Below are 26,015 nucleotides of genomic sequence, written 5' to 3' on the forward strand. Positions count from 1 at the left end.
ATACATTACACCCACATCTGTCTTCTATAGACGCGCCTATATCCGTACCTGCCATTGGTGCCAATAATTTTGAGCTCAAGCCTCAACTGGTCATTTTAGTACACAACAGAACTGTCAGTTTCATGGACTCCCGCAGGAAGACCCCAACAAGTTTATATCTGATTTCCTGCAGATCTATGATACGATCAAGATGAATGGAGTGAACCCTGAGGTGTACAAGCTCATGCTCTTCCCCTTTGCTGTAAGGGGCAGAGCAAAGCTATGGCTGGATTCTCAGCCCAAGGAGAGCTTGGACACATGAGACAAGGTGGTCACTGGATTTTTAGCCAAGTTCTTTCCACCCCCAGAAGTTGAGTAAGCTTAGAGTGGAAGTCCAGACCTTCAGACAGAAAGGGTGAGAATCCCTCTATGAGGCTTGGGAAAGGTACAAGCAGCTGATCAGGAGATGCCCTCGCGACAAGATCTCAGATTGGACCATGCTAGAGATCTTTTATGATGGCCTCTCTGAAATAGCCAAAATGTCACTGGATCACTCTGTAGTCGGATCACTGCACATAAAGAAGACGCCTGAGGAAGCACACGAGCTCATTGAGATGGTTGTCAACAACCAGTACATGTACACTTTCGAGAGAAATCCTGTGAACATTGGGACTACTCAGAAGAGAGGGGTCATGGAAGTGGACACACTGGATGCCATTTTGGCTCAAAAGAAGCTTATGTTCTAGCAAATTAACATGATCTCCCAACACTTAAGTGGGATGCACGTTTCAGCTGTCAACATTCAAGAGGCACCCTATGAAGGAGACGCTGGTGACATTACTCAGACCACCATGGAGGAAGTGAATTACATGGGAAATTCCTCTAGAAATCCCAACAATAATCCCTATGCAGACACTTTCAATTAGAGATGGAGGAATTACCCCAACTTTAGGTAGAGAGATCAACAGAGGCCTCAACAAGGCTTCAACAATAATTAGGGTGGAACCAAACAAAACAGGTTCAACAACAGATAATTCCAACCCTCTCAGTATAGCAATTAGAGACGCCTTAACAAAGTCTCTCTTTCTTAGCTACAATAGTTTCTAACCTCTCCAAGACCACTCAAAGCTTTATGGCATAGACTCAGTCCTCAATTCAGAACTTGGAGATACAAGTGGGTTAGTTGAGCAGCAAGATACCTGAGATACCTCCCAACACTCTTCTTAGCAACACAGAGGTAAATCCAAGGTAAAAGTGTAAGGCTCTCACTATGGACAAGGAGGCTGGTGCATAGAATTTAACTTCGCACAACTGAACAAGCAAGGGCACTGGGTCGTCCAAGTAATACCTGAGGTAAGTCAGGGTCGATCCCACGAGGATTGTCGGCTTGGATCAAACTGTGGGTATCTTGTAAATCTTAGTTAGGCGGATAGAAAAGTTGTATAGTTGCTTAAGTGCATAAAAGTAAAATAAAGATAACGTTACTCAATGGTTGTGAATCTGATGATAAGAAGATGTTTAAGGCTTCGAAGATGCTTTATTCTTCTGGATCAATACTTTCTTACTGTTTACTCAAACTGTGAATGATTTCTTCTATAGCAGGTTGTATGTGATCAATGCTGGTTTGAGCGGCCGCCAATCTTCCTCTAGGCTGAACACCAGGTTTAGTGCGCATCCAGTTTGAATGAGGGTGAAGCTCCTGCAGTTCCCTTGGGGATTTTACTCAAAATGCCACAGACAAGGTCGAATCTTTTGGATTAGAGAATGTTGTACCTTGGTCCTAGCCTTTACCACAAAGACCCTAATCTTCCCATACCTCGGCTGAACTGATTTCTTGAGAAGTCCCTAACGAAGTCGTGGATTAGCCGTCTAAGAGATGTATAATCAAGCTAGTGGTTCATTGATATCCGATGAAAGATGCTCACTAAACCCATGTAGAATAGAGATAACTTGTGACGGTTCAACTCATTCATAAGGTTGAAGAACGAAAATTCATCTTAGGGGAGGAATAAACACGAATTGAAATAGAATAGTAGTACTTCTATTAATCCATAAAACTCAGCAGAGCTCCTAACTTTAACCTAGGAGGTTTAGTGGCTCATATTGTTCATAGAACAATGTAAAAACATATAAAGTGGTGGAAGAAGATCCTAAACAAGGGTGATCTTCTCCTATATATACTAACCTAATGACTAAGGATTACAGAAATATGATAAACTAGTCTATTAGTGCGAAAATCCACTTCTGGGGCCCACTTGGTGAGTGTTTGGGCTGAGCAAAAGAGTAAGTCATGTGCTAGGACTCCCTAGGGGCGTTGAACGTTGGCTAGGGCCCCTGGTGCACGAAATTGTGATTACACTTTTAACAACTCCGCACAACTAACCAGCAAGTGCACTGGATCGTCCAAGTAATACCTTACGTGAGTAAGGGTCGATCCCATGGAGATTGTCGGCTTGAAGCAAGCTAAGGTTATTTGGTAAATCTTAGTCAGGAGATTAATGATACTAGTGGCTATATTTATGAAAAGAAATAACATGAAATAAACAGTACTTGTGATTCAGTAATGGGGAACAAGCTGAGGTTCCGGAGATGCTCTGTCATATGAATCTCTACTTTCCTACTGTCTTCTTCTCCAAACACGCATGGCCTCCTTCCATAGCAGGCTGTATGATCCTCTCGGATGAAAAATACCAAGCGCTGTCACCGCACGGCTAATCATCTGTCGGTTCTCACTAGCGTCGGAATAGGACCATTATCCTTTTGCATACTGTCACTGCGCCCAACATTCACGAGTTTGAAGCTCGTCACAGTCATCCCCTTCCAGATCCTACTCGGAATACCACAGACAAGGTTTAGACTTTCTGGATCTCAGGAATGCTGCCAATTAGTTCTAGCCTCTACCACGAAGGTTTTAATCTCACGGACTCGGTCCGTGGATTAGAGACCCAAGAGATACGCACTCAAGCTATCGCCCAATGACTACGTTGAGCTCAGATAAAACGGGAGTGGTTGTCAAGAACGCATTCATAAAGTTGAGAATGATGATGAGTGTCACGGATCATCACATTCTTCATATTGAAGTGCGAGTGAGTATCTTAGAACAGAAGCAAGCGTAATTGAATAGAAAACAATAGTAATTGCATTAATCCATTGAAACACAGCAGAGCTCCTCACTCCCACCTATGGGGTTTAGAGACTCATGCTGTAGAAGATACAAAATGAGATGTAAAATGTCATGAGTTGCTAAATGAATCTCTAAAAGTAGTTTTTATACTAAACTAGTAACTTAGGTTTACAGAAAATGAGTAATTAGGTGTAGATAGTGCAGAATTCCACTTCCGGGGCCCACTTGGTGAGTGTTTGGGATGAGCTTTCAAGCTTCCACGTGCATATGCCTCAAATTGGAGTTAAACGCCACCCTGGGTGCCAAAATGGGCGTTTAACGCCAAGAAATGTGCCAATTCTGGCGTTTTACGCCAGAAAATGGTCTCTGGCTGGCGTTTAACGCCAGTTTGGGCCATCAAATCTCGGGTAAAGTATGAACAATATATATTTCTGGAAAGCCCAAGATGTCTACTTTCCAACGCATTTGAGAGCGCGCCAATTGGGCTTTTGTAGCTCCAGAAAATTCACTTCGAGTGCAGGAGGGTCAGAATCCAACAGCATCTGTAGTCTTTTCTCAGCCTCTGAATCAGATTTTTGCTCAGGTCCCTCAACTTCAACCAGAAAATACCTGAAATTACAGAAAAATCCACAAACTCATAGTAAAGTCCAAAAATGTGATTTTTGCATAAAAACTAATAAAAATATAATAAAAAGTAACTAAAACACACTAAAAACTATGTAAAAACAATGCCAAAAAGGGTATAAATTATCCGCTCATCACAACACGAAACTTAAATTGTTGCTTGTCCCCAAGCAACTAAAAACAAAATAGGATAAAAAAAAGAGAAAATACAATAAATTTCAAAATATCAATGAAGCTTAGTTCCAATTAGATGAGCGGAACTAGTAACTTTTTACTTCTGAACAGTTTTGGCATCTCACTTTATCCTTTGAAGTTCAGAATAATTGGCATCTATAGGAACTCATCAGAATTCAGATAGTGTTAGTGATTCTCCTAGTTTAGTATGTTGATTCTTGAACACAGCTACTTTATGAGTCTTGGCCGTGACCCTAAGCATTTTGTTTTCCAGTATTACCACCGGATAGATAAATGCCACAGACACATAACTGGGTGAACCTTTTCAGATTGTGACTCAACTTTGCTAGAGTCCCCAGTTAGAGGTACCCAGAGTTCTTAAGCACACTTGTTTGCTTTGGACCATGACTTTAACCACTCAGTCTCAAGCTTTTCACTTGACACCTTCATGCCACAAGCACATGGTTAGGGACAGCTTGATTTAGCCGCTTAGGCTAGGATTTGGGCCCTCCTATCCATTAATGCTCAAAGACTTGGATCCTCTTTACCCTTGCCTTTTAGTCTAAAGGGTTACTGGCTTTTTCTGCTTGCTTTTTCTTTTTCTTTCTTTTTCTTTATTTTTTGCCATTTTTTTTCCGCAGGGTTTATGTTTTTCACTACTTTTTCTTGCTTCAAGAATCAATTTTATGATTTTTCAGATTATCAATAACATTTTTCATTTTTCATTATTCTTTCAAGAGCTAACAATTTTAACATTCATAAACTTCACTATAAAAAATATGCACTGTTCAAGCATTCATTTAGGAAACAAAAAGTATTGCCACCACATCAAAATAATTAAACTATTTTCAAGATAGAATTTGAAATTCATGTACTTCTTTTTTTTTTCAGAAAACATTTTTCATTTAAGAAAGGTGAAAGATTCATGGAACATTCATAGCTTTAAGACATAGATACTAAACACTAATGATCATGTAATGAAGACACAAACATAGTCAAAATATAGCATAAAAACCGAAAACAGAAAAGAAAATAAACAAGGACATTAAAGAATGGGTCCACCTTAGTGATGGTGGCTTCTTCTTCCTCTTGAAGAACCAATGGAGTTCTTGAGCTCCTCTATATCTCTTCCTTGCCTTTGTTGCTCCTCTTCCTAGAGGTTTCTCCGGCCTTAGGTTCCATTAATGGTTATGGAAAGTAAAAAGCTGAGCTTTTCCACACCAAACTTAAAAGCTTTGCTCGTCCTCGAGCAAAATAAGATAAAAGGGAGTAGAAGAAGAATGATACAATTAATTATGAAAACCATTACTGTATACAAGAAAAATTAAAAAGAGTTGAAAAAGAATTTGAAAAGATATGTAAGTTTTGAAAATGTTTTGGAAGAAATTGAAAAGAATTGAAAAAGAATTAAAAAGAATTGGAAAGATTATTAATTTTTGAAAATAGAAATTGAAAGATGAACATTTAAAATATGTTTGAGGCAAAAAATTATGAATTAAAACATGAAAAATTGAAAAAAAATCGAATTGGAAACAAAATGATCTCCCTTGTGTCATCCTGGCGTTAAACGCCCAAAATGCTATCCATTCTGGCGTTTAATGCACACTTGACTGCCTCTTTGGGCGTTTAACGCCCAGCCAGATACCCTGGCTGGCGTTAAACGCCAGGAATTCTTCTTTACTGTGTGTTTTTCTGAACGCCCAGAATGCTGCCTGCATGGGCGTTAAACGCCCATTCTGCTATCCTTACTGGCGTTTAAACGCCAGTAAGCCTGTCCTCCAGGGTGTGCTGCTTTTGCTGCTATTTTTGATTTTGCTTTAATTCTGCAGCTGTTTTTGTGACTCCACATGATCATCAACCTAAAGAAAACATAAACTAACAATGGAAAATGAAATGAAAAAGTAATTAACATAGATAAATAAGATTGGGTTGCCTCCCAATAAGCGCTTTTTTACTGTCTTTAGCTGGACTTTTACTGAGCTTTTAATTTAGTCTCAGTTTTGAGCACTCTTGTTCAACATTGCCTTCAAGATAATGTTTGACTCTCTGTCCATTAACAATAAATTTTTTGTCAGAGTCAATATCCTGAAGCTCTACATAACCATATGGTGACACACTTGTAATCACATATGGTCCCTTTGATGACAAGTCATCCTAGCCTATTTTAGCTAGTCTTTTTCTTTTGTTTTCATTAGAATTATGCACTTTCTTAAGCTACAAGCAAGCTAATTGAGTAGATTTTCATGTTTCCCTTGATTGAACCAACCATATATGAATTTATGCCATTTCATGAGATTTTATGCTATATTTGTTGCATATTATGAAAGAATGAATATCTCATGATTTTGAGCATAGCTTTGATGAGTTTGGTTGATTAATGATAGGTGAAGAAAGCTTGGAGAAAGGTTGAAGCAAAGAGGAATGGCTAGGAGTGAAGAGAGGACAATGGAATAAGTGAAATTGAACCGGGAAGCAAGAAGTTAGCCCCAACGTTAGCCCCCTAACTTGGAGGCTAACGTTGGAACTTGAAATTTCTCCCCTGGACATCCAACGTTTGCACCAACGTTAGCCCCCTAACTTGGAGGCTAAAGTTGGCACATAAATATTCAAGGAAGAGTCAAAAGTTAGCCCCAACGTTAGCCCCCTAACTTGGAGGCTAACGTTGGAACTTGTGAAGTTCTCCCCTGGGCACCAACGTTTGCGCCAACGTTAGCCCCCTAACTTGGAGGCTAACGTTGGCACATGAATTACAAAGGGGGAAGGACCAACGTTTGCGCCAACGTTAGCCCCCTAACTTGGAGGCTAACGTTGGCACATGAATTACAAAGGGGGAAGGGCCAACGTTTGCGCCAACGTTAGCCCCCTAACTTGGAGGCTGATGAGCGGATAATTTATACGCTTTTTGACATTGTTTTTAGTATGTTTTTAGTAGGATCTAGTTACTTTTAGGGATGTTTTTAATAGATTTTGTGTTAAATTCACATTTCTGGACTTTACTATGAGTTTGTGTGTTTTTCTGTGATTTCAGGTATTTTCTGGCTGAAATTGAGGGACTTGAGCAGAAATCAGATTCAGAGGTTGAAAAAGGACTGCTGATGCTGTTGGATTCTGACCTCCCTGCACTCAAAGTAGATTTTCTGGAGCTACAGAACTCGAAATGGCGCGCTTCCAATTGAGTTGGAAAGTAGACATCCAGGGCTTTCCAGAAATATATAATAGTCCATACTTTGGCCAAGAATTGACGACGTAAACTGGCGTTCAACGCCAGCCTTCTGCCCAAATCTGGCGTCCAGCGCTAGAAAAGGATCCAAAACCAGAGTTGAACGCCCAAACTGGCACAAAAACTGGCGTTCAACTCCACAAATGGCCTCTGCACGTGCAACACTTAAGCTCAGCCCAAACACACACCAAGTGGGCCCCGGAAGTGGATTTATACATCAAATACTTACTCATGTAAACCCTAGTAGCTAGTTTATTATAAATAGGACCTCTTACTATTGTATTTGACATCTTTGGATTACCTTATGATCCTTTGATCATGTTTTAGGGGGCTGGCCATCTCGGCCATGCCTGGACCTTCACTTATGTATTTTCAACGGTAGAGTTTCTACACTCCATAGATTAAGGTGTGGAGCTCTGCTGTTCCTCAAAGATTAATGCAAAGTACTACTGTTTTCTATTCAATTTTTCTTATTTCGCTTCTAAGATATCCATTCGCACCCAAAAACGTGATGAAGGTGATGATTATGTGTGACGCTCATCATCCTTCTCCCTTATGAACGCGTGCCTGACAAACACTCCCGTTCTACATGAATTAAGCTAGAATGAGTATCTCTTAGATCTCCTAACCAGAATCTTTGTGGCGTAAGCTAGAATGATGGCGGCATTCAAGAGAATCCGGAAGGTCTAAACCTTGTCTGTGGTATTCTGAGTAGGATTCAATGATTGAATGACTGTGACGAGCTTCAAACTCGCGATTGTTGGGCGTTAGTGACAGACGCAAAAGGAGGGTGAATCCTATTCCAGCATGATCGGGAACCGACAGATGAATAGCCGTGCCGTGACAGGGTGCGTGAGCATATGATTCACTGAGAGGAGGGGATGTAGCCACTGACAACGGTGATGCCCTTGCATACAGCCAGCCATGGAAAGGAGTAAGACTGATTGGATGAAGATAGCAGGAAAGCAGAGGTTCAGGGGAACGAAAAGCATCTCCATTCGCTTATCTGAAATTCCTGCCAATGAATCTACATAAGTATCTCTATCCCTTTTATTGTTTATTTTAAATCTAATAAAGTATCATGTTTAAATCCGCCTGACTGAGATCTGCAAGGTGACCATAGCTTGCTTCAAGCCAACAATCTCTGTGGGATCGACCCTTACTCACGTAAGGTTTATTACTTGGACGACCCAGTACACTTGCTGGTTAGTTGAACGGGGTTGTGTCCACACATAGTAGAGAGCCATAATAATGATTCCATACAATAACAAAGAGTACTACATTAATGTGATCACAATTTCGTCCACCAAGTTTTTGGCGCCGTTGCCGGGGATTGTTTGAGTTTGGACAACTAACGGTTCATCTTGTTGCTCAGATTAGGTAATTTTCTTTTTATTTTATTTTCAAAAATTTTTCAAAAATATTTCTAAAATTTTCTCATCTGTTTTCGAAAAAAAATAAAAATGTTTTCAAAAATAAATTATTCTATGGCTTCAAAATTTTTAAGAATGAATTCTAGTGTTTCATGAAATATGTTGAATCATATCTGGCTGTAAAGCCATACCCAAACTACTTTGGGATTGGTATTCAACTAATCACTCTAGCCCATGTAATTATATGTTGCAGCCTGGCTGGCTGTAAAGCCATGTCTAAATTCATTTGGACTGAGGCTTGCAATTTGTTATCAAGAGCAATTTAGTTGTTGCTCATCTACCTGCTGTTGATCCATGATCACCTGCTGAAGCTTGGCTGGCCATTGGCCATGTCTAGTATTTTGGACTGGAGCTTTCATTGAAAGCTTGGCTGGCTAGTGAGCCATGTCTAATTCCTGGACTGAAGCTTTAGACTAACATGGCAAGATTCCTGGAATTCATATTAAAAATTTTGGAATCCTTATTTTTTCTTTTTCATATAATTTTCGAAAAATATAACATAAAAATCCAAAAAAATTAGAAAATCATAAAAATCAAAAATATTTTTCTGTTTCTTGTTTGAGTCTTGAGTCATATCATAAGTTTGGTGTCAATTGCATATACATCTTGCATATTTCGAAAATTTCATGCATTCATGGTGTTCTTCATGATCTTCAAGTTGTTCTTGGTAAGTCTCCTTGTTTGATCTTGATGATTTTTTGTTTTGTGTCTTTTCATGTTTATCATATGCATTCTTGAATTCTTAGTGTCTAAGCATTAAAGAATTCTAAGTTTGGTGTCTTGCATATTTTCTTTGCATTAAAATTTTTCAAAAATATGTCTATGATGTTCATCTTGACATTCATAGTGTTCTTGGTGTTCATCTTGACACTCATATCATTCATGCATGCATTCATTGTTTTGATCTAAAAATTTCATGCATTGCATCTTTTTTGTGTTTTTCTCTCTCATCTTAAAAATTCAAAAATAAAAAAAATATATTTCCCTTTTTCTCTCATCAAATTCGAAATTTTGAGTTGACTTTTTCAAAAAATTTTAAAAATCAAATTGTTTCTCATGAGTCAAATCAAATTTTCAATTTGAAATTCTTATCTTTTTCAAAATCTTTTTCAAAATCAAATCTTTTTCAAAATTATTAGTTATTTTCGAAAAATTTCAAAAAAATATTTTTTAAAAATCTTTTTCTTATTTTTATATAAAATTTTCGAAAATAACTAATCAATTAATGTTTTGATTCAAAAATTTGAAGTTTGTTACTTGCTTGTTAAGAAAGATTCAAATTTTAAGTTCTAGAATCATATCTTATGATTTCTTGTGAATCAAGTCATTAATTGTGATTTTAAAAATCAAATCTTTTTCAAAACTAATTTCAATCATATCTTTTCAAAAATATCTTCTTATCTTATCTTTTTCAAAATTTGATTTCAAAATATCTTCTCTAACTTCCTAACTTCCTATCTTTTCAAAAGTTGTTTCAACTAACTAACTAACTTTTTGTTTGTTTCTTAACTTTTTCAAAACTACCTAACTAACTCTCTCTCTCTCTAATTTTCGAAAATATCTCTCCCCTTTTTCAAAATTTCTTTTTAATTTATTAATTATTTTAATTTTTTTAAAAAAAAAACTTAATTTTCGAAAATTCCTAACAAATTTTCAAAAACCAATTTTCAAAAATCACTAACTCCTTTTCAAAATAATTTTCGAAAATTATACCTCCCACATCCTATTCTATTTATTCATTCATATCCTAACATCTCATCTCACATCTCTTCCATTCTCACAGTTGTGTTTCTTCCTTTACATCACATTCTTTATCTCCCCCTCTTCTTCCACTCACAAAGGGATCCCTATACTGTGGTATAAAGGATCCCTATTATTATTATCATTTTTCTGTCCATTCTTCCTTGTATTATGAGCAGGAGCAAGGATAAGAACATTCTTGTGGAAGCAGATCCAGAACCTGAAAGGACTCTGAAGAGAAAATTAAGAGAAGCTAAAATACAACAATCCAGAGATAATCTTTCAGAAATTTTCGAACAGGCAGAGGAGATGGCAGCCGAAAATAATAATAATGTAAGGAAGATGCTTGGTGACTTTACTGCACCTAATTCCAATTTACATGGAAGAAGCATCTCCATTCCTGCCATTGGAGCAAACAACTTTGAGCTGAAACCTCAGTTAGTTTCTCTAATGCAGCAGAACTGCAAGTTTCATGGACTTCCATCTGAAGATCCTTTTCAGTTCTTAACTAAATTCTTGCAGATATGTGATACTGTTAAGACTAATGGAATAGATCCTGAAGTCTACAGGCTCATGCTTTTCCCTTTTGCTGTAAGAGACAGAGCTAGATTATGGTTGGATTCTCAATCCAAAGATAGCCTGAACTCTTGGGATAAGCTGGTCACGGCTTTCTTAGCCAAGTACTTTCCTCCTCAAAAGCTGAGCAAGCTTAGAGCTGATGTTCAAACCTTCAGACAGAAAGAAGGTGAATCTCTCTATGAAGCTTGGGAAAGATACAAACAGTTGACCAAAAAGTGTCCTTCTGACATGCTTTCAGAATGGACCATCCTGGATATATTCTATGATGGTTTATCTAAGCTATCAAAGATGTCACTGGACACTTCTGCAGGTGGATCCATTCACCTAAAGAAAACGCCTGCAGAAGCTCAAGAACTCATTGACATGGTTGCTAATAACCAGTTCATGTACACTTCTGAAAGGAATCCTGTGAATAATGGGACGCCTATGAAGAAGGGAGTTCTTGAAGTTGATACTCTGAATGCCATATTGGCTCAGAATAAAATATTGACTCAGCAAGTCAATATGATTTCTCAGAGTCTACATGGAATGCAAGCTGCATCCAACAGTACTCAAGAGGCATCTTCTGAAGAAGAAGCTTATGATCCTGAGAACCCTGCAATAGCAGAGGTAAATTACTTAGGTGAACCTTATGGAAACACCTATAACTCAACATGGAGAAATCATCCAAATTTCTCATGGAAGGATCAAAAGCCCCAACAAGGCTTTAATAATGGTGGAAGAAACAGGTTTAGCAATAGCAAGCCTTTTCCATCATCAACTCAGCAACAGACAGAGAACTCTGAACAAAATGCTTCTAATTTAGCAAATCTAGTCTCTGATCTATCTAAGGCCACTGTAAGTTTCATGAATGAAACAAGGTCTTCCATTAGAAATCTGGAAGCACAAGTGGGCCAGCTGAGTAAAAGGATCACTGAAATCCCTCCTAGTACTCTCCCAAGCAATACAGAAGAGAACCCAAAAGGAGAGTGCAAGGCCATTGACATAAGCGCCATGGCCGAACCTCTGAGGAGAGGAGAGGACGTGAATCCCAAGGAGGAGGACCTCCTGGGACGTCCAGTGATCAATAAGGAGCTTCCCTCTGAGGAACCAAAGGACTCTGAGGCTCATCTAGAGACCATAGAGATTCCATTGAACCTCCTTATGCCCTTCATGAGCTCTGATGAGTATTCCTCTTCTGAAGAGAATGAGGATGTCACTGAAGAGCAAACTGCCAAGTTTCTTGGTGCAATCATGAAGCTGAATGCCAAATTGTTTGGCATTGATGCTTGGGAAGTTGAACCTCCCTTGTTCATCAATGAACTAAGTGATCTGGATCAACTGACATTGCCTCAGAAGAGACAGGATCCTGGAAAGTTCATAATACCCTGTACCATAGGCACCATGATCTTTAAGGCTCTGTGTGACCTTGGTTCAGGAATAAACCTCATGCCCCTCTCTGTAATAGAGAAACTGGGAATCTATGGGGTGCAAGCTGCTAAAATCTCACTAGAGATGGCAGACAGCTCAAGAAGACAGGCTTATGGACACGTAGAAGATGTATTGGTAAAAGTTGAGGGCCTTTACATCCCTGCTGATTTCATAGTCCTGTATACTGGAAAGGAAGAGGATGAATCCATCATCCTAGGAAGACCTTTCCTGGCCACAGCAAGAGCTGTGATTGATGTTGACCGAGGTGAAATAGTCCTTCAATGGAATGAGAACTCCCTTGTATTCAAAACTCAAGGATCTCCCTCTGCAACCCTGGAGAGGAAGCATGAAAAGCTTCTCTCAAAGCAGAGTCAACCAGAGCCCCCACAGTCAAACTCTAAGTTTGGTGTTAGGAGGCCACAACCAAACTCTAAGTTTGGTGTTGAACTCCGATATCCAAACTCTAAGTTTGGTGTTGGAAAGTCTCAACAAAGCTCTGCACATCTGTGAGGCTCCATGAGAGCCCACTGTCAAGCTATTGACATTAAAGAAGCGCTTGTTGGGAGGCAACCCAATGTTTATTTATCTAACTATATTTTTCTTAGTTATGTGTCTTTATAGGTTCATGATCATGAGGAGTCACAAAATAAATATAAAAATTGAAAACGGAATCAAAAACAGCAGAAGAAAAATCACACCCTGGAGGAGCATCTGTCTGGCGTTCAAACGCCAGAACAAAGCATAGTTCTGGCGCTGAACGCCCAGAACAAGCATGGTTCTGGCGTTCAACGCCAGAAATGGCAGCAAATGGGCGTTGAACGCCCAAAATGGGCACCAACCTGGCGCTGAACGCCCAGAGTTGTGTGCAAGGGCATTTTGCATGCCTAAATTGGTGCAGGGATGTAAATGCCTTGACACCTCAAGATCTGTGGACCTCACAGGATCACCTCAGGATCTGTGGACCCCACAGGATCCCCACCTACCTCATCATCTCTCTTCCCATTCATGATCATCCCTTCTACTTTCCAATTACCACTCACATCCATACACCCACTACCTTCAAAATTCAACATCTCTCTCTCACCCAATCCCACCCATATGGCCGACCACACACTCCCATCCATCTCCTCCATATCTTCTTCTTATTCTTCAGTCTTTCTTCTTTTGCTCGAGGGCGAGCAACATTTTAAGTTTGGTGTGGTAAAAAGCATAGCTTTTTTGTTTTTTTTCCATAACCATTGATGGCACCTAAGGCCAGAGAAGCCTCTAGAAAGAAGAAAAGGGAAGACAAAAGCTTCCATCAAGGGTCTATAGCTCAGTGGTAGAACATTTGACTGCAAATCAAGAGATCCCTGAGATACCTCAGGGGATACATCTTCTTCCACACAATTATTGGAAGCAACTAAGGGTGGAACATCAAGAGCACTCCATCATCCTTCATGAAATCAGAGAAGATCTAAAAGCAATGAAGGAGGAGCAGCAAAGACAAGGAAGAGACATAGAAGAGCTCAAGGACATCACTAAGGTGGCCTCATTCCTTGTTCTTACTTTCTCTGTTTTTCGTTTTCTATGTTATGTGCTTATCTATGTTTGTGTCTTCATTACATGATCATTAGTAGTTAGTAACTATGTCTTAAAGATATGAATGTCCTATGAATCCATCACCTCTCTTAAATAAAAACTGTTTTAATTTAAAAGAACAAGAAGTACATGAGTTTCGAATTTATCCTTGAACTTAGTTTAATTATATTGATGTGGTGACAATGCTTCTTGTTTTCTGAATGAATGCTTGAACAGTGCATATGTCTTTTGAAGTTGTTGTTTAAAGAATGTTAAATATGTTGGCTCTTGAAAGAATGATGACTAGGAGACATGTTATTTGATAATCTGAAAAATCATAAAAATGATTCTTGAAGCAAGAAAAAGCAGCAAAGAACAAAGCTTGCAGAAAAAAAAAAATATAGGCGAAAAAAAAAATAGAAAGAAAAAGAAAAAGCAAGCAGAAAAAGCCAAAAGCTCTTAAAACCAAGAGGCAAGAGCAAAAAGCCAATAACCCTTAAAACCAAAAGGCAAGGGCAAATAAAAAGGATCCCAAGGCTTTGAGCATCAGTGGATAGGAGGGCCTAAAGGAATAAAATCCTGGTCTAAGCGGCTAAACCAAGCTGTCCCTAACCATGTGCTTGTGGCGTGTAGGTGTCAAGTGAAAACTTGAGACTGAGCGGTTAAAGTCAAGGTCCAAAGCAAAAAAAGAGTGTGCTTAAGAACCCTGGACACCTCTAATTGGGGACTTTAGCAAAGCTGAGTCACAATCTGAAAAGGTTCAACCAATTATGTGTCTGTGGCATTTATGTATCCGGTGGTAATACTGGAAAACAAAATGCTTAGGGCCACGGCCAAGACTCATAAAGAAGCTGTGTTCAAAAATCATCATACTGAACTAGGAGAGTCAATAACACTATTCGAAATCTGAAGTTCCTATAGATGCCAATCATTCTAAACTTCAATGGATAAAGTGAGATGCCAAAACTATTCAAGAGGCAAAAAGCTATAAGTCCCGCTCATATGATTGAAGCTCTGTTTCATTGATAGTTTGGAATTTATAGTATATTCTATTCTTTTTATCCTATTTTGATTTTCAGTTGCTTGGGGACAAGCAACAATTTAAGTTTGGTGTTGTGATGAGCGGATAATTTATACGCTTTTTGACATTGTTTTTAGTATGTTTTTAGTAGGATCTAGTTACTTTTAGGGATGTTTTTAATAGATTTTGTGTTAAATTCACATTTCTGGACTTTACTATGAGTTTGTGTGTTTTTTTGTGATTTCAGATATTTTCTGGCTGAAATTGAGGGACTTGAGCAGAAATCAGATTCAGAGGTTGAAAAAGGACTGCTGATGCTGTTGGATTCTGACCTCCCTGCACTCAAAGTAGATTTTCGGGAGCTACAGAACTCGAAATGGCGCGCTTCCAATTGAGTTGGAAAGTAGACATCCAGGGCTTTCCAGAAATATATAATAGTCCATACTTTGGCCAAGAATTGACGACGTAAACTGGCGTTCAACGCCAGCCTTCTGCCCAAATCTGGCGTCCAGCGCCAGAAAAGGATCCAAAACCAGAGTTGAACGCCCAAACTGGCACAAAAACTGGCGTTCAACTCCACAAATGGCCTCTGCACGTGCAACACTTAAGCTCAGCCCAAACACACACCAAGTGGGCCCCGGAAGTGGATTTATACATCAAATACTTACTCATGTAAACCCTAGTAGCTAGTTTATTATAAATAGGACCTCTTACTATTGTATTTGACATCTTTGGATTACCTTATGATCCTTTGATCATGTTTTAGGGGGCTGGCCATCTCGGCCATGCCTGGACCTTCACTTATGTATTTTCAACGGTAGAGTTTCTACACTCCATAGATTAAGGTGTGGAGCTCTGCTGTTCCTCAAAGATTAATGCAAAGTACTACTGTTTTCTATTCAATTTTTCTTATTTCGCTTCTAAGATATCCATTCGCACCCAAGAACGTGATGAAGGTGATGATTATGTGTGACGCTCATCATCCTTCTCCCTTATGAACGCGTGCCTGACAAACACTCCCGTTCTACATGAATTAAGCTAGAATGAGTATCTCTTAGATCTCCTAACCAGAATCTTTGTGGCGTAAGCTAGAATGATGGCGGCATTCAAGAGAATCCGGAAGGTCTAAACCTTGTCTGTGGTATTCTGAGTAGGATTCAATGATTGAATGACTGTGACGAGCTTCAAACTCGCGATTGTTGGGCGTTAGTGACAGACGCAAAAGGAGGGTGAATCCTATTCCAGCATGATCGGGAACCGACAGATGAATAGCCGTGCCGTGACAGGGTGCGTGAGCATATGATTCACTGAGAGGAGGGGATGTAGCCACTGACAACGGTGATGCCCTTGCATACAGCCAGCCATGGAAAGGAGTAAGACTGATTGGATGAAGATAGCAGGAAAGCAGAGGTTCAGGGGAACGAAAAGCATCTCCATTCGCTTATCTGAAATTCCTGCCAATGAATCTACATAAGTATCTCTATCCCTTTTATTGTTTATTTTAAATCTAATAAAGTATCATGTTTAAATCCGCCTGACTGAGATCTGCAAGGTGACCATAGCTTGCTTCAAGCCAACAATCTCTGTGGGATCGACCCTTACTCACGTAAGGTTTATTACTTGGACGACCCAGTACACTTGCTGGTTAGTTGAACGGAGTTGTGTCCACACATAGTAGAGAGCCATAATAATGATTCCATACAATAACAAAGAGTACTACATTAATGTGATCACAATTTCGTCCACCAGAGGCTAACGTTGGCACATGAATTACATAAGGGAGAGAGGCCAACGTTTGCGCCAACGTTAGCCCCCTAACTTGGAGGCTAACGTTGGCGCCACTAGCACTAAGCAAGGCCAACGTTAGGGTCAAAGTTAGACCCCTAACGTTGGCACCAACGTCCATACCAGAAGAATTTTGCTTGCTGCTATGAAAAGTTGGAGCCAAAGTTAGACCCCTAACTTTGGCTCAAACTTTAGGTCCAACTTTGGCTAACCTCAAAACCGGTTCAATTGGTTCACTTTGGTTCTTCTTCAAACTTCAAGAGCAATCAACCAAGGCCTCTTTCAACCCAATTCCACCAAGAGCAAAGGCCCAACTCAAGGCTTGAAGATCATTTTTGAAAGTGTATAAATAGGATAGAATTCAAGTTCTTCGGGGAGCTTTTCCTTTTAGAATTTTCATAATAGTTTTGGGGAGAGCTTTTGAACTTGAGTGAACTTTAATTTCTTGTTTTCATTGCTTTCAATTTCATTTTACATTTGTCTTGGATCTTGGATTGGAGAATTGAAGAAATTCTGTTTCAATCTCAATCTTGGATCTCTCTGTTTCTTTACTGTTAATTGAATTCCATTTCCGGTTCATTGCTCTTCATCTCTTTTCTCTGCAATTTACATTTTCCTTGCAATTGTTCTTGTTGGATCTAGGAAGGCATTGAGATCTAGACTTGGCTTTCTAGTCTCTGGGTCCTGAGATCTAAATTTTCCATTTCAATTCCCTGTTTACTGCTTTCTATGTTCATTTACTTTTCTGCTTCATATCCGGTTCAATCCCAATTCCCTTTCCCTCTTCTGTTTGATGCAATTTAATTTTTCCTTGTTTAATTTCTGCAAATCCACATCCCAATCCCCTTTACATTTCAAGCAATTTACATTCCTTGCACTTTAAGATTCCGCAATTTACATTTCTTGCACTTTAAGTTTCTGCCATTTAATTTCTTGTTCTTTAAGTTTCAGCAATTTATTTCTTGTTCTCTTTACTTCAATGCAATTTAATTCTGCAAGTCACAAAACCATCAACCAAATCTTGATTCGCTTGACTAAATCAACCACTAAACTAAAATTGCTCAATCCTTCAATCCCTGTGGGATCGACCTCACTCCCGTGAGTTTTTATTACTTGATACGACCCGGTACACTTGCCGGTTGGTTTTGGGTGTTTTGGGAGAGATTATATTTCCTCCAAAATATCTCATCTAGTTTTTGGCGCCGTTGCCGGGGATTGATTAGATTGACAATGATTAAGTGAGGTGGTAATCTAGATCAAGCACTTTTTCTTTAATTTTGATTAACCCACTAACTGTTTGATTTTTTGCTTAAACTAACTAACACTTCAATCTGGCAGTAAATTGAAGTGTCACTGGTTTTGTGCATTCCTCATGCTCTGCTTGTATGTCAGGTACAAGAAGAACCATACTCAATTTTCATGAACAAGACGAAAGAACTCTCAGGAGGTTAAGAAGAGCTGAAAGAGGGAAAAATATTATTGGAGAAGAGGAATCAGACGAAGAATTCCACGAGATGGAAGGAGATACATCTAATCCAGAAGGAGGAGTCAATAATCAACCACAACAGCGGAGAGTATTGGCTTCCTATACCTTTGCAAATGCTAGACATTGTGGAAGCAGCATTCTCACCCCTAATGTCAATGCAAATAACTTTGAACTGAAGCCACAACTCATCACATTGGTCCAGAACAATTGCTCATTTGGGGGAAGACCATTGGAGGATCCAAATCAACATCTATCTACCTTCTTAAGGATCTGTGACACTGTCAAATCCAATGGCGTGAATCCTGAAACCTACAAGCTTCTGCTGTTCCCGTTCTCATTAAGGGATAAGGCTGCACAATGGCTTGAAACTTTTCCCCAAGGAAGTATCACTAGTTGGGATGACTTGGTGACTAAATTTCTAGCCAAATTCTATCCACCCCAAAGAGTCATCAGGCTGAAAACCGAGGTGCAGACATTCACACAATTAGATGCCGAATCCTTGTATGAAGCATGGGAGAGGTACAAAGCCTTAATCAGAAAGTGTCCTCCAGAGATGTTCAATGAATGGGACGTGCTGCAAAATTTCTATGAAGGCCTGACATTGAAATCTCAGGAGGCATTAGATCATTCTGCTGGAGGTTCACTACAACTGATGAAAACTGCTGAGGAAGCTCAGAATCTTGTGGACATGGTGGCCAACAATCAATATTTCTTTGCTCATCAAAGAAACCGCCAACCATCACAAAGGAGAGGAGTAATGGAGCTAGAAGGAGTAGATTCAATCCTAGCTCAAAACAAGATGATGCAGCAGCAAATTCAACAACAATTTGAGCAAATGGCCAAGAGAATTGATAGTCTCCAAGTTGCAGCAGTTAACACCAGCCAACCATCAACCACATGGGGACAGAGTGAAGAAACTCAAGAAGAACAACAACAAGAGCAAGTACAGTATATGCACAACCAAGGACCAAATGAAGTGTATGGTGATACATACAATCCATCCTGGAAGAATCACCCAAACCTCAGATGGGGAGAAAACCATACCCAAAACCAACAACCATGGCAGAGGAACTCAAACCAACACAACCCAAGAAGCAACCAAAATCACAACCAGCAGCAGACTAACCAAAACCCCTACAGAAAGCCTCAAAACAACTACCCCAACCTCAACCAATACCAATCTAATAACCAACCCACCAACCAAAATGCCTACCATCCACCACCCACATCTCATAACCCACCTCAAATATCACCTGAAGCCCAAAGAATCACTTACTTGGAGGCCATGATAGACAAAATGTTGAAACACCAAGAAATGGTAGCCAAGAATCAGGAAGCCTCTATGAAGAGCTTAGAGAGACAGATGGGGCAACTCTCCAAGCAAGTATCTATTGAGAAACCTTCAAACTCACTGCCCAGTGACACAATCCCAAATCCCAAGGAGGAATGCAAGGCAATACAATTGAGGAGTGGGAGAACATTGATAAGCAACAATGACACTACAAAGAAGCAAGCAGAAAACATCAAAGAACCAACGGAGGATGAGAAGCAAACAAAGGCAGATGAGGCTGAGAAGCAAGTTGTGATGCCAAACAAAGGCATTGAGAAACTCAAAGAGAAAGATGACCAGCCACATAGCTCAAAGGAAGTAGCTCAGGGGCAGCAGCAAATAGGAAAAAGCATCACACCTCCACTGCCATATCCCCAGAGGTTCAACAAAGAGGTTAAAGACCGGCATTTTCACAAATTCCTTGAGATTTTTAAGAAGTTGGAAATCAATATTCCCTTGGCTGAAGCACTTGAGCAAATGCCTCTATATTCCAAATTTCTGAAGGATCTTATCAATAAGAAAAGAAGCTGGGATGAGAAAGAAACCATAATGATTGCTGAGGAATGTAGGGCCTTGATTCAAAAGGGGCTTCCTCCCAAGCTTGAGGACCCAGGAAGCTTCCTGTTGCCTTGCACCATTGGGGAATTGACCATTACTAAAGCAATGTGCGATCTCGGAGCGAGTATTAACTTAATACCATCCTCCTTGGTGAAAAAGCTGCATATAGAGGAGGTCAAACCAGTACAAATGTCTCTGGAGCTGGTAGACAAGTCAATGGTATACCCCAGAGGTGTAATTGAAAATCTTTTGGTCAAGGTGGACAGTTTTATATACCCTGCTGATTTTGTGGTTCTAGAATCAAACAATGATGATGGTGACTCTGTTATACTGGGAAGGCCATTCTTGGCCACTACTAGAGCTATCATAGACGTAGAGGAAGGGGAATTAACTCTAAGGATGCATGACCAGAGCATCACTCTGAAGGTGTTGCTAGAAGCACAATTTAGCAAGGAAGAGAAAGACTATATGAAAAATGACCAGGAAAGTCACAGCAACATCCCAATGCTAAAGATTGTGCAGACTGATGAAAAAGCCCAAGAGGGTAGTAGAATATTAGCCACTGAAAAGAGAGGCCCCCAAGGAAAGCCTATGGCCAGAAAAGAAAGATCAACAAAAGGAAAGATGAAACGCAGAAACAAAGCAAAAAGGGGCTGGAAGAATAGAAAGATTCCAACAGAGGGACTTTCTAAAGGTGACAAAGTGCAACTGATATATCAACAGTTGGGGGCAAATCAACAAACCGAGGATTACTACACTGTCAGCAACATACTATCATTAGAGCATGCTGAAATTGAACACCAGAAAACAAAGAAGAGGATCACGGTCAGGGGAGACAAATTGAGGCCCTACAAGCACCAACCACCATAAAAGAAAGCCTCAATGTCAAGCTAGTGACAATAAAAGAGCGCTCCATGGGAGGCAACCCATGCTTTAAGATTCATGTCATTTTACATTCAATAAATTATGATCACTTGATGCATGAATTCTTTTCTCTTTTCATGAACATGTCCATTTATTGCATGCACTATTTTGAAACATATACTAAGTTCGGTATATCTTCAAGCACACTTAATCAATATTACAAAGGATTTTGTTTCACATGCTTAAAATGTTTTGATAGAGCATATGGCCGAACACTAAGTTTGGTGTCCACATAGCTTCATGAAAATTTGAAACTCATGCATCAATAATCATACATTTGTTATTTTCCAAAACCTTATAAATAGAATTATTCTATCTGCACATCTCTTAAAGAGATATGGTTCATCCCACAGGTAGTACTTTGCATCAGAAATCAATTTTTTCATTTGCTGCTTACTGTACTCTTTGGGTATGAATCTCACATCTTTATAGTTTGCAATGTCTGCAAACCACGGTACTTCCTGAATGGCAAAGAGTTGCTCATCCGGAAAGGGTTCAGAGATCTCAGTAGGAGGGAGGGATGCTCCTGCTACTGGTTCTATCTGGGATAGGTGATTAGATACTTGGTTCTCTGTCCGTTTTCTGTCTCTTATTTCTATGTCAAACTCTTGCAGAAGCAACATCCATCTTATGAGTCTGGATTTTGAATACTGCTTTGTGAGGAGATATTTTAGAGCAGCATGATCAGTGTACACAATCACTTTTGATCCTACTAAATAAGATATGAACTTGTCAATGGCATAAACCACTGCAAGCAACTCCTTTTCTGTGGTTGTGTAATTCTTCTGCGCATTATTTAAAACATGGCTAGCATAATAAATGACATGCAGAAGCTTGTCATGCCTCTATCCCAATACTGCACCAATGGCATGGTCACTGGCATCACACATTAGTTCAAATGGTAATGTCCAGTCTGGTGCAGAAATGACTAGTGCTGTGACCAGCTTAGCTTTCAGAGTCTCAAATGCCTGCAGACACTCTGTGTCAAAGACAAATGGTGTATCAGCAGCTAGCAGATTGCTCAGAGGTTTTGCAATTTTTGAGAAATCCTTTATAAACCTCCTATAGAATCCTGCATGCCCCAGAAAGCTTCTGATTGCCTTAACATTGGCAGGTGGTGGTAATTTTTCAATTACCTCGACCTTAGCTTGATCCACCTCTATTCCCTTGTTCGAAATTTTGTGCCCAAGGACAATTCCTTCAGTCACCATAAAGTGACATTTCTCCCAGTTTAAAACCACGTTAGTCTCTTGGCAACTTTTCAGAACAAGTGCTAGATGGTCAAGACAGGAGCTGAATGAGTCTCCAAATACTGAGAAGTTATCCATGAAGACTTTCATAAATTTCTCTACCATATCATAGAAGATAGATAGCATGCACCTCTGAAAGGTTGCAGGTGTATTGCACAGACCAAATGGCATCCTTCTGTAGCCAAACACTCCAGATAGACATGTGAATGCTGTTTTCTCTTGGTCCTGAGGATCTACTGCAATTTGGTTGTAACCTGAATAGCCATCCAAAAAGTAGTAGTATTCATGACCTGCTTGTCTCTCTAGCATCTGGTTTATGAATGGTAAAGGAAAATGATCCTTTTTGGTGGCTGTATTGAGCCTTCTGTAGTCAATACACATACACCACCTTGTAACTGTTCTTGTAGGAACCAGTTCATTCTTTTTATTATGAACCACTGTCATGCCTCCCTTCTTGGGGATAACTTGGACAGGGCTCACCCAGGGGCTATCAGAAATAGGATAAATAATCCCAGCCTCTAGTAGCTTAGTGACCTCTTTCTGCACCACCTCCTTCATGGCTAGATTCAGCCACCTCTGTGGTTGAACCATTGGCTTAGCATCATCCTCCAATAGGATCTTGTGCATGCATATGGCTGGGCTAATGCCCTTAAGATCACTTATGGACCACCCAAGAGCTGTCTTGTGTGTCCTCATTGATGGGTTGGAAACGAAATTCCAACACCTAAACTCGCCGGTAAGTGTACCGGGTCGCATCAAGTAATAATAACTCACGGAAGTGAGGTCGATCCCACAAGGATTGAAGGATTGAGCAATTTTAGTTAGGTGGTTGATTTAGTCAAGCGAACAAGTGTTGATTTGAGTTATTTGTATCCAGCTGAAGCTAAATTGCATGAAATTTAAAGGGAGAGGGATAATTGACAAGAAATTAAAGTGCAGAAGAATTAAAAGAGCTTAATCTTAAAGTGCACGTAATATAAATTGCTTGAATCATAAAAGGATCCAGGAGCTGGGAATACAGAAATTAAACAAGCAAAAGTAAATGACAATCAACAGAGAAGTAGAAGATGAATTTAGATGCAGCAGATCTAAACAAGAAAAGAAGAATTACTTGAGAAACCAAACAGAAAGCAAAAATGTAGCTTAATTGCAATAGCTAAAGGGAAGTTGAGGATCTCAGGGGTGGAGGAGACTAGAAAACAAGTCTAGATCTCAAGTCCTTCCTTGATCCAACAAGAGAATAATTGCAAAAGAAATAGAAACAATTGCAGAAGAAGTAGAAGATGAATGCAGTAAAGAGAATTCAAATCCAAAATCACAATTCCTTGAATTATTCAGACAAATAAACAAAGAGAGATCTCAAGGTGAGATTGAAACAGAATTTCTTCAATTCTCCACCCAAGATCCAAAACAAAGAGTAAAAAGTGCAGAGGCAAGAACAAGGAAGAAGAGAGATCAATTCTCCTTCCCAATTCCCCAAAATAGAACTCAGAGATCCAAAGCAAAAATTCAAAAGAAAGTAGAAGTGAAAAATTCTAAAATGAAGGCCAAAAAGTAAAAGTCCTTCTCTAAATCAAACTAGCTTCTATTTATACACTTCCTATTTTTGGATTTTAGAATTTGGGTGGGCTTCTAAATTTAGTGAAAGAATGAATTAATTTGGCAATTTAATTTAATTTCAGCCCATGTGTTGCTCCCAGGGTCAAGCTCGGTTCATGGGGAGAGCTGAGCTTTGGTGTTGCTTGTGTGTTGTGCACCAAGCTTCCCTGGCCGTGTCAAACGCGCACCAAGCTCCCTGGGCGTGTCACACATTGCTAGCGCTCGGTTCTTGCAACAAGCTAAGCTTTGGTTCCTTGGTCTTGTGCCCATTTGTGCGTGACATGCTTCATGTGAGAAGGGAAGTAGCGCTCAGCTCTTGGCAAGAGCTGAGCTTGCTCCTTGTTTTTAGTGCAACCCCAAGTTCGAACCCTTGGAAAAGCATGTGTTGGTTCTTTTCTTTGGCAACTAAGTGGTGCCTAATTCCTTGCTTCCTTGAGGTACTTTGTTGTTTTTCTTGCAAAGTAGCGCTACACCCTTCCCCCTTGCCTTGGGTTCGAATCTCATGGCATGCATTAGCAAACTCTTTTTCCTTGATTTTTCTTGAGGCATGCCCGATAAAGCTCTTGGCAAGAGTTGAGTTTTGAAACTTTGCCTTGCTTCCTCCTTTGCTTGTAGCTCTCCGTTCTTGGCAAGAGCTGAGCTTTCCCTTTGCTTTGCCTTTGGCCTTGAAGTAGTGCTCCTTGTGAGAGCTCTAGGCTCTTGGCAAGAGCTTTAGGCTCTTGCTCCTTGTGTTGTGCCACGCTTCTTTCTTCCTTGGGCTACGCTTCTTAGGCCACGCTTTCTTGTTTTCTTTTTTTCTTCACCTACAAATAATCAAAACAATCAATCAAAGTATCACAAAATTCACAAGGTTTAAAATTCATTCAAAAACCAATTAATTATAGCTTAAACCTCATGATTTTGTGTCAATTAAAGGGTGGTTGATTGATTCAATAAAACCATGCAATTCCACTCCAAATTAATTACTTACAATGCAAGAAAGTGTATAAAACCTAATGAAACAAGTGAAAATTGCTTGAAAAGCTAACATATGATGACTTATCATCACTCATCACCTGAATTAGTGCTTTCTCTTCCTGTGGCTCTAAAGCAGAGCTTAGGATTACCAGAAAAGTGTCATCTTCTCCCAAAAATGCATATTTCAGGGATGGTAGTAGTGGTTTGAGCTTGGGTTTAGGAGGCTTCTCCTCTTCCTGACGAGTTTTCAGAGGTTCTTCAGTTTTCTTTGGTTCCTCCAGATCAGGCTGAACATCTTTAAAAATGTCCTCTAGCTCTGATTCGAGACTCTCAGTCATATTGACCTCTTCCACCATGGAGTCAATAATATCAGTGCTCATGCAGTCTTTTGATGTGTCTGGATGTTGCATAGCTTTGACAGCATTCAACTTAAACTCATCCTCATTGACTCTCAGGGTTATCTCCCCTTTTTGGACGTCAATGAGGGTTCGTCCAGTTGCTAGGAAAGGTCTTCCTAGAATGAGAGTTGCACTCTTGTGCTCCTCCATTTCCAGCACTACAAAGTCAGTGGGAAAGGCAAATGGCCTAACCTTCACAATCATGTCCTTAATTACGCCAGATGGAATTTTAATAGAGCCATCAGCAAGTTGGAGACATATTCGGGTTGGTTTGACTTCTTCAGTCAAACGAAGCTTTCTGATAGTAGATGCAGGTATCAGGTTGATACTTGCCCCAAGATCACATAAAGCTGTCTTGGTACAAGCATCCTCTAATGTGCATGGTATCATAAAACTTCCGGGATCTTTAAGCTTCTCTGGTAAGCTTTTTAAAATGACTGCACTGCATTCTTCAGTGAGAAAAACTTTTTCAGTCTCTCTCCAATCCTTCTTATGACTTAAGATCTTTTTCATGAACTTAGCATAAGAGGGTATTTGCTCAAGTGCCTCTGCAAACGGAATCTTTATTTCAAGAGTCCTGAGATAGTCTGCAAAGCGGGCAAATTGTTTATCCTGTTCTGCTTGGTGAAGTTTCTGAGGATAAGGCATATTGGCTTTATATTCTTCAACCTTAGTTGCTGCAGGTTTATTTCCTACAGAAGTGGTTGGAGAAGCCTGCTTAAGGGGATTGTTATCAGCACTTGCAGGTGTTTGATCCCTTATTGGCATTTGAACGCCAGAACTGGGTGCTTTTTGGGCGTTCAATGCCAGATTGCCACCCTTTTCTGGCATTTGAATGCCAGAATTGTCCATCCACTGAGCATT

The 26,015-nt window shown here is 39.7% G+C and overlaps 1 protein-coding gene and 1 non-coding gene across 2 annotated transcripts; both read right to left on the reverse strand.

The window, feature by feature from the left end:
• Window positions 1-767: 767 nt before the first annotated feature.
• LOC148565224 (uncharacterized) lies at window positions 768-25,799 on the reverse strand. Its single transcript, XM_088487131.1, has 2 exons — window positions 24,995-25,799; window positions 768-1,021 (listed from the first exon to the last, which is right to left on the reverse strand). The coding sequence occupies exons 1-2, from the start codon at window positions 25,797-25,799 to the stop codon at window positions 768-770; spliced, it is 1,059 nt and encodes a 352-aa protein (XP_088343257.1).
• Window positions 11,000-11,107, reverse strand: LOC148565225 (small nucleolar RNA R71). Its single transcript, XR_015885105.1, has one exon. It is a non-coding gene; the product is annotated as a small nucleolar RNA R71 (small nucleolar RNA).
• Window positions 25,800-26,015: the final 216 nt, after the last annotated feature.

This window comes from Arachis ipaensis, chromosome B5, assembly GCF_059453495.1.
Source record: "Arachis ipaensis isolate K30076 ecotype BB chromosome B5, ASM5945349v1, whole genome shotgun sequence".
Classification (NCBI taxonomy): Eukaryota; Viridiplantae; Streptophyta; class Magnoliopsida; order Fabales; family Fabaceae; genus Arachis; species Arachis ipaensis.

What these genes read in the sequence shown, in the direction of transcription:
- LOC148565224 (XM_088487131.1), bottom strand. Translation starts at nt 25,799, where the DNA reads ATGCCTTATCCTCAGAAACTTCACCAAGCAGAACAGGATAAACAATTT. An exon ending in TGAAGAACCTCTGAAAACTC is followed by an intron (nt 1,022 to 24,994) that starts GTCAGGAAGAGG and finishes CTATACTGAGAG; the next exon opens with GGTTGGAATTATCTGTTGTT.